This window comes from Lotus japonicus, chromosome 2, assembly GCF_012489685.1.
Source record: "Lotus japonicus ecotype B-129 chromosome 2, LjGifu_v1.2".
NCBI classification, from domain to species: domain Eukaryota; kingdom Viridiplantae; phylum Streptophyta; class Magnoliopsida; order Fabales; family Fabaceae; genus Lotus; species Lotus japonicus.
In genome coordinates, this window is record NC_080042.1 from 3,218,297 (window position 1) to 3,226,998 (window position 8,702).

The following is an 8,702-nucleotide window of genomic DNA, read 5'->3' on the forward strand; positions in this document are numbered from 1 at the left end:
GACAAACCATGTATGAAAAAAATTAAGGCTTGAATATTATACAAATAATTGACGACGCAAGTTGAGAAGGGGATAAATAGAAACATGAAGAATTGGCAATTGATATAATTAGCTTAAATAGCATGAGAGTGAGAATAATAAGAATTTTTGAAGACGAAAGGATCGGTTGGAGTTTCAATTATTATTATTACTTCGTATTAATTATATTTTTTTATAAGCGGAGTTTCAATTATATGTAATTCCAACTGCGTTCTCAATGACCATAGAGTAGTGGAAGAAGAAAAGACCCACCTCTAAGAATGAGTCATTCATTAACGGATAATGGAGAATGAAAGTTTTTCATTTTTAAATTTATTCTTAAAGAAATTAAATTTATAAAATTACAAAATTCCTTTTAGAAATTGATTATTTTAAAATAGTGGTTACAGGAAACCAATAGTTTTAGTTTATTGTATTTAAATGAGCATGACAATGATCTTATATCACATAACTTATTGTTATTTATATCACATAACTTATTTAATGCCAAACATTTCTTTTGCAATAAGCAATTTTTTTAGTAGTCATACAATCACTTTAAGCAAAGTCACAAATACATAAAGATATAGATAGATAGATATTGATAGATATATTTTTTTTTATTTTAAAAGTATTTATCTAAATTATTTATTAATAAATATTTAATTATTATTTTTAATTTTTAATATTTGTCAAATGCAAAGCCCAAGTCAATTTTAAGTTTATGAATGTTGTTATTTAATTTTAGTAGTTGAATAGTTTTTTATTATATAATTTTTTTTTTCAGTTTTTAATATATTTAATATTTTTTTTATTTTTTAATATATTTAATATAAATGTATAGGAGCTTTATGGTTTAATGCATTTAATACATGCAAAACCTCAAGTCTCCTTTACATATATATAGATAGATAGAAGCCAAGATCCAGATGTTCAAAGGAGGTAACTTGTGCAGCGAACAAATAGTTTCAACCGACATCGGCTTTTGGGAGCCAGTCGACGATGGACTAGAAGTGCGCCTCATTGGATTTTGAGATTCGTCTTTTCTTCGATTGTGGTACTGTACTTTTGGAGTAGATGAAGCTTTGGTTCGTGTTGTGGGTTACCTCGTCGTTTCTGTCGTCTTGCTTGAATGGATGTTGATTCTCTTGTTGATTTGTGTACTCTTTTTCCTTATTAGGGTTTTCCCTCAGGTTTTTCCTAATAAGGTTTTAACGAGACACTATCTTCAGAGCTAATCATCCTAGGGGTAGCGGCGTGGTATATGGTGTTTGGCATGCGTTCAATTTTTGGTGGCTTGGTTGTGTTTGGTTGCTTGGTTTCTAGGTTGTGATAGCAACAACTTTTGTTCTGATCTCGTTGTTTGGTAGGCGTCTGTGCACGCTTAGTCCTCTGATAGTCGTTGCTGCTAGAGTTGGTCATGAAGTTGTTGTTATTGCCCTTGAAGCTAGGTGCTGAATGCGACTGAGAGGCTCTGCATTGATTGCTTACGTTGTTTGCGGCCTTGTCGTTGTTTGCATTCGTTTTTTTGTTGTTAGTGTTAGCTGTCATTGTTTGTGGTCGTTGTTTATGGTCGTTTTTTGCGTCGTTGTAATTATTCCAAAGTCGAGAGGTTTGTATCTCGACTTCTTATTCAATAAAGATTTTGCTTGAAAAAAAATAGATATTTATATATATATATATATATATATATATATATATATATATATCTTAATTATAAAAGGATATATGACTCCTTTTTTACTATAAGAACAATACATATATTATCACTTTTTTTTGTCTTTGATTATGTATCCTGATAGATTTTGATTCTAATTGTTGGGTTTAAGATGGTATTTTCTTTGGATGGTGCTACTGCTGTCCAAGAGATAAGTCTCTAGCTTCTAGTTTTAGTTTTATTTCTTTTGTGCATGTTGACCGGGAGTCCGGAAGGCTAATAATGCGGCTCATTTGATGGTTAAATTTTCTTTGGCACATGAGGACCAATGATGGTTTAGCTATACTCCTCAGTGCATTCAAAATTATATTTGTTTGGATATTCTTCCGCACATTGTCTAATACAGAATATTGTTTGAACTTAGATATTGCAAGTTCAATTTATCTTAAATATCCACTTTTACTTTTAAGAGAAGCAATCACTATTGTGGAAAAGATATTATTGTTTGTTGAGAAATGTTCAAAGAAGATAGAGTACGCCCTACACTCCTATGTTAAGCAAAACTAAAACAAATGTATTCAGTAGCACAAAAGTAAGAGGAACTAGAGAAAAAATTGATTAATTACACACAAGGACTACGGAGAGATAAAATGGCATTAAAAATGAGTCGAAATTAGGATGCTCATATACAGAGAGTTCTGATTTTCACAAATCTTATTGAAACTATAGCAAAAACAAAGAAAAAGATGTTGTCAATGGTGTTGTACTCTTCTATTTTAGTATCCAGCAATTGTTGGTGGAGGAGGCGAGCTGTATTGAGATCCGAAGGTTGGTGGGAGGACAACGTCATCCCATGTTGGTGGTGGTGGGGAACGGACAGGGGGAGGAGGAGAGTACACTGGTGGTGGTGGGGAGTGAACTGGGGGAGGAGGTGAATGAACAGGTGGTGGTGGTGGTGAGTGGACTGGGGGAGGTGGTGAGTAAACTGGAGGAGGGGGAGAGTGAACTTTGGGAGGTGGAGGAGAATGAATTGGTGGTGGTGGAGAATGGATTGGGGGAGGAGGAGAGTGAACTGGTGGTGGTGGAGAGTGAACTGGTGGGGGTGGCGAGTGGACAGGGGGCGGAGGAGAATGAATTGGTGGTGGTGGAGGGGAGTGGACTAGAGGTGGTGGTGAATGAACAAGCACAGGAGGTGGTGACACCGGTGCCCTTGATGGTGGGATATCCTCAACAGGTGGTAGTGTTGGTGGTGGTTCTGCCTTTGGTGTTGGCGGTGGTTCAGATTTTGGTGTTGGAGGTGGCTGAGCCTTTGGTGTAGGAGGTGGCTGAGCCTTTTGTGTTGGTGGAGTCTCAACCATTGGAGTTGGAGGTGGCTGATATTTTGGGGTTGGAGGTGGTTGGACCTTTGGTGTTGGGGGTTTTTCTACCTTTGGTGTTGGTGGTGTCTGATATTTTGGGGTTGAAGGTGACTGAGCCTTTGGTGTAGGTGGTGGTTCAGCCTTTGGTGTCTCAATCTTTGGAGGTTGGGACTTTGGTGGTTTTGTCGTAGGCGAAGGTGATAATGGAGTTGGTTTTGGTATTGATGGAGCAGGGTTGCTACTATCACCACTGCCTCCACCACAGTTTTTGCTACAGTCCACAGGGCGAGTTAGCACTGGCAAGCACTGCTTCGATGTCTTTTGATTCTTCCTTCCTGACAAACAGTTGTTGGAGTCATCCAAAACAACACCTGAATTTGCGGAAGGCACACAAGCTTGTGCCTCCCCATTGAAGTAATTATCAGAGAATGTGAAGTTCTGCAACAAAGGTAGTTGGCAAATGGAGTTAGACACATATCCAGTGAGCTTGTTGTGAGCAATGTCTATGACCTCCACATTTTTCAACCCTGAAAAGTTAGGCAGAGTCCCTATAAACTCATTGTCACTAGCATCAAACACATTCATGTTTTCCAACAATCCAATCTCCTGAGGGAAGCAACCTCCAAGGCCATTGCCCAAGAAGATAATCTCATTCAAGTTCACCATGTTCCCTATTGATTTTGGAATGCAACCTGTGAAGTTGTTGTTAGCAAAATTCACTACAGAGGCATTGGATTTTCCTAGTGTTTCTGGGATAGTAGACGTGAAACGGTTGTCATTCAAGAATATTGCATCAAGATCCTTCTCAAATAGCTCTGGAGGTAAAACTCCTTCAAAGTCATTGAATCTGATGTCCAAGTACTTCAAGTTTGGCACCTTGAGGACCACAGAGGGAAAACCACCCACAAAGCGGTTGTTGCTGATATCAAACTCATACAAAAGAGTGAGATTCTCAAAGCTATCTGGGACAATACCACAAAATCTGTTGGAGTTAATGTGGAAAAGTGAAAGATCTTTCAAGAGGCCCAACTCTTCTGGGAGATGGCCTGCAATGTCCCCATGGTTGAGATCAACACCAGCAACTACATTCAATGTGGGATCATCAAGAGCAGGAGCACAAAACACCCCATTGTAGGAGCAAACATCATCACCAACCCAATTACATGTCATATTCAAAGGGTCGGAGTAAATAGCCTCTTTAAATGCTTGAAGGGCAACATAAGCAGTTTTTAACCTTTCATGGGCCAAATTTTGTTTGCTACAATTTTTAACTTCATTTTCTGGTGGAGGGGCATCACCAAATCCAATTGCAGGGTGTGGAGCTTCACCATCAACTTTTGGGAGTGGAGCTTCACCAAATTCTATGGAAGAGGAACCTCCAAATTCTTTGGAAGGAGTATTTGAAGGAGCCTCTCCAAATTCTATGGAAGAAGAACCTCCAAATTCTTTTGATGGAGCATTTGAAGGAGCCTCTCCAAATTCTATGGAAGAACCTCCAAATTCTTTTGATGGAGCATTTGAAGGAGCATCTCCAAATTCAATGGAAGAAGAACCTCCGAATTTGTTTGAAGGAGCATTTGAAGGAGCCACTCCAAATTCTATGGAAGGTGAATCTCCAAATTCTATAGAAAAACTAGGAATACCTCCAAATTCTACGGAAGGAGAATCTCCAAATTCTATGGAAGCACTAGGAGCACCTCCAAATTCTACGGAAGGAGAATCTCCAAACTCTATGGAAGGAGCATCTCCAATTTCTTCCGAAAGATCATCATTAGCACCATTTCTAATTGGGAGTGTTACTCTTCGGTCAATTTCAACAAAATGAGCATGAGAAAAAGTTGAGAGAAGAAGAGAGAACAAGAGAAAGCAACCTAAGGCCTTGTTGGAACAATGGTGAGCCATGGCTGACCACCTTGGTTGGCCAAGGCTGCATATAGGGGAGTTTAGGAAATGAACAAAAGAAGGGTGTTATATTGAGGGAAGACACAAGGTTGGTTTGTTGGTTGACAACCATTAAGGGGATGCACAAAATAGTTTTGTAGCTAGTTTTGGTGCCGAATGCCATGGGTTCTCTCTAAGTTACCCACAATTTTTGGCATGCCTCTAATCTTTATTTAGAGTTCATATACGTTGTTATCATGATAACATAACCTGTATCTAACAAAACAAGTCTAGCTAGTAATGATTCATGATTTATTGACTTGGTCTTCCTTCAATAAAATATGCACTAAATTTGCTTTTGATTTTTTATAATCAATTAATCTTCATTAAGTCATAATAGATCGAGGAAGATCTGTGTTGGTGGGAGAGATTTTTTCTTTAAAGGCAAATGTTAGTGTTAGTTGTTAGTAATTACAAATGCTCCTCCTCAGGATTCGAATCCTGAACCTCCATCTTCAATACCTATTTCTATCCTTAGGTCAACCAAGTGAGCTACCTCTCCCACCCAGTGGGAGAGATATTAATATCGATGATGAACAATGGGCCTCTTGTAATTTTTCCATTTATGATAGAATTTTTTTAATGCCAAATAATTAAGTAGAAAATTATAGAATAAGTAGAACTTCTAAAAGTCTTGTAACTAAAATTTAGATTTTTTAGGCACTATAGTTAGCGTTTTTTTGTACATACACTATAGTTTGCTTTATTGGAGTTCTATATTCCTTTCTTATTGCATTGCCAAAACTAAACAAAAATTCACTTTTAATAATATAAACTTTATTTCAAATCAACCTTTATAACTAATATTTAAAAGATAGCACATTGGAGGTCAATTTCTTGCTCCAGAAATTCAGGCAGTTCATTTGCTTCTTTGTCGTAGGTGGGAAGTGCGTATTTGCCACTTGCCAAGGGATGCTAATGGCCCTACTGACTGTCTCGCTGGAGAAGGGGCTCGACTGCAATGTGCTCTTCAGGAGTTCGTGGCTCCCCCGAGCTTGGTGGAGTCGTTTTTAGCTAGGAATCTTTTAGCGCTTTAGTGTCTTTTGTCATTTTCCCATGTACCAAAAAAAAAACAGAGCTTATAATTAAAATGTCTGGTTTGGTTTATTATTATTTTTCATTTTTATTAAAAATTATAAAATTAACACATGATTTGTTTTTTACGTTAAAAGATTTGTAACTATTTTTACTATTTTCTATAAAATATTTAAAACATAAAAAGGAAAATAAGAGAGTGCTATTTTTTCGTAATTTTCAAAAAAAAAAATTAAATACAGCTTTGTAGCTTTCTTTTGTTTGTTTATACTTTTCCGATGTACCAAACAAAAAACACCCCGTATTTTTTACAATGGATATATTTCTTTTTAATTTTTTAAGTTTCTATTATTTTACTATACAATTTTTTCATTTTTATTTTCATGCAATCAAAGGTTGTAATAGCCCTTTCCGATGAAGAAAAAAAAAAAGGTTGTAATAGAAAGGATCCTCTATGTGTATGTGTGGAGGATATGAACTGTACGTAATTGAGGCTCTTTATAGAGTGATGTTATCATGGACTTTAATTCTATGCCTTATTCTAACGAATTTAATTTTTTTATTTATTATAGATGATATCATTTTGAACACTCCAAATGTACAAAATTATCAATAAGAACTCGGATCCTGGTATTGAAGATGTTCCTATACCTATACTAAAGATATGGAGCATGGAGGAGGATAGGAGAGCGAAGGTTTGCGTGCGGTGAATCGCCGAATAATATGGTGAGAGAAAGAGTAATGTGTGGGAAGAGGAAGAAGAAGAGAAGAAAAGAGAAAATTACCAAGTTAATTTGATGAAACAAGAATTTAAAGGACTAAAATGAATAAATTAAACATGAACACTTATATTTGACGAGGAATTCCACGTAGACTGGTGTTTGAATACAAAATATTTCAAAAATGTTTTATGATGTCATAAGGACAATTTTTTTAAAGCAAAATGATATAATATATATAAGTAGAAAGTGTTGAGAAACAACCCCTCTCAACATGGGTAAAGTAAACTAGCAGCATAAAGGTGACGAAAACTCTGTCATTATAGCAAACACTACAAGACAACCACAAGGAGCACAAAAACGTGCTTAAGCCCCAGCCAAACACCTAGCGTTTACCCCGCTGGAAGGGTGGTCCCCATTGAAATCTAAAAACGACGAAACAAAATTCTTGATTCCCACCAAACAAGGACCCAAATCAATCGAGTTAACCAAAGACCCACCAGTAAAACCCCAACACTACGTTATAGAGCAAAGACCCATAACATAAACTAACAGCAGAAAGAAAAGCAACGGGCAGTGCCTTCGACACCTCCAGACTACAAAACGAAGCAATCCACAAATCTTAGGGACTCCTCTAACACAGCCAAAGCTCCAAAAAGAGAGCCGACTGATCCCAAACTCCACCGCTGCAAAAGGGATGAGGGAGACCCAACAGTGCCGCTCCAAAACCTGCAAACCCACCCGAGACCAGGGAAAGGCGACGCGATCAGAAGCACGGAAAGGAGGCTGTCATCGCCAACAGACACAAAATAATGAACATATTTGGTTTCATGCGAGTCCAAACACAAACTCAAAATCTTGAGACCACCTCATCGCAACTCACGCAACCAACAACACCCTTCTAAACCGTCGCCGCCCCTTGGTTCGGTCGTTAAGAGTCAGCCACCACAAGCCGAGGTTGGAACCCTCTTAGAGAACACCTAAACAGCAAAAAAACGACGATCTAGTCCCAGGCGATGTAACACCCCGATTTCCAGGTGTCACTTTAGTAACTCAAAAATAAATTTTACGCGGAAAACAGGTATTTTTTTTTTCTTTTTAATAAAGCGATAGAAAAATAAGGACATAACCCAGCAAACTAAACTAACCGATGTATAACATATATAAACATGTACAGCCTCAGCTGCACTCCCACGTCACGCGCACTCGCAGTGACTCCAAAGTAGTGTGCCCGTAGGCAAATATGTACAGATCCAGAAGTGTGAGTAAAAGTCATATATACAATCCACCAAGAGTAAGTCAGCCTCCAAAATGGCCTAAGTAAAGACCCCTATAGTCCGACTGACTCACTGTGATCCCTCAGTAAGAGAACCACACAAAAAGCCATGCGTCGGGAACCTACCCTGTCCCAAAAGCAAAACGAATCAGAGCTCTACACAAAATATGACGCCTGCCTAACCTACCCTCCCAGTACCGTTCAAAGCTCCTCCTCCTCCTCCTCGTCGCTCGGCGAGTAGCTGTCGACGTCAGTGTCGGAGTCAGAGTCCACCGTGATCATCTCGGTATCCAAATCCACGACCTCCTTCCTAACTGTCCTGCGAACAACCCTAGTCGAGCCCATCTCAACATCTACCTCCTCAGTAAGGACATCCCCCTCCACCACACGAACCAGGGGTTCCACACGGTAGCCGCGTGATGGAGTAAACGGAAAACGGCGAGAGGCAGATGGAACAACAGGCTCCCTCTTTGGCTCCACGAGCCTCGAGGACGACGCAACGTCGGTAGGATCGACAGCAGTAGCAGGAAGTGGCGCGACAAGTGCATCAACATCAGCCTCGATCTCGGATGGGTCCTCCTCGTCCGATGAAGATGAAGGTGATGCAGGTGGTCCTCGACCAGTGCCTGGTCCACAGCGAACTGAAGGCGGCAAGTTGAAGCTCAGCTCCATGCGTCGTAGAACTCCCCTCATCAGAC

The 8,702-nt window shown here is 38.9% G+C and overlaps 1 protein-coding gene across 1 annotated transcript; it reads right to left on the reverse strand.

The window, feature by feature from the left end:
• Positions 1-2,268: 2,268 nt before the first annotated feature.
• Positions 2,269-5,034, reverse strand: LOC130737419 (pollen-specific leucine-rich repeat extensin-like protein 4). The gene has a single exon (XM_057589179.1). It carries the CDS (start codon positions 4,933-4,935, stop codon positions 2,452-2,454), a length of 2,484 nt encoding a protein of 827 aa, XP_057445162.1. The 5' UTR covers positions 4,936-5,034; the 3' UTR covers positions 2,269-2,451.
• Between the last annotated feature and the right edge of the window lie 3,668 nt (positions 5,035-8,702).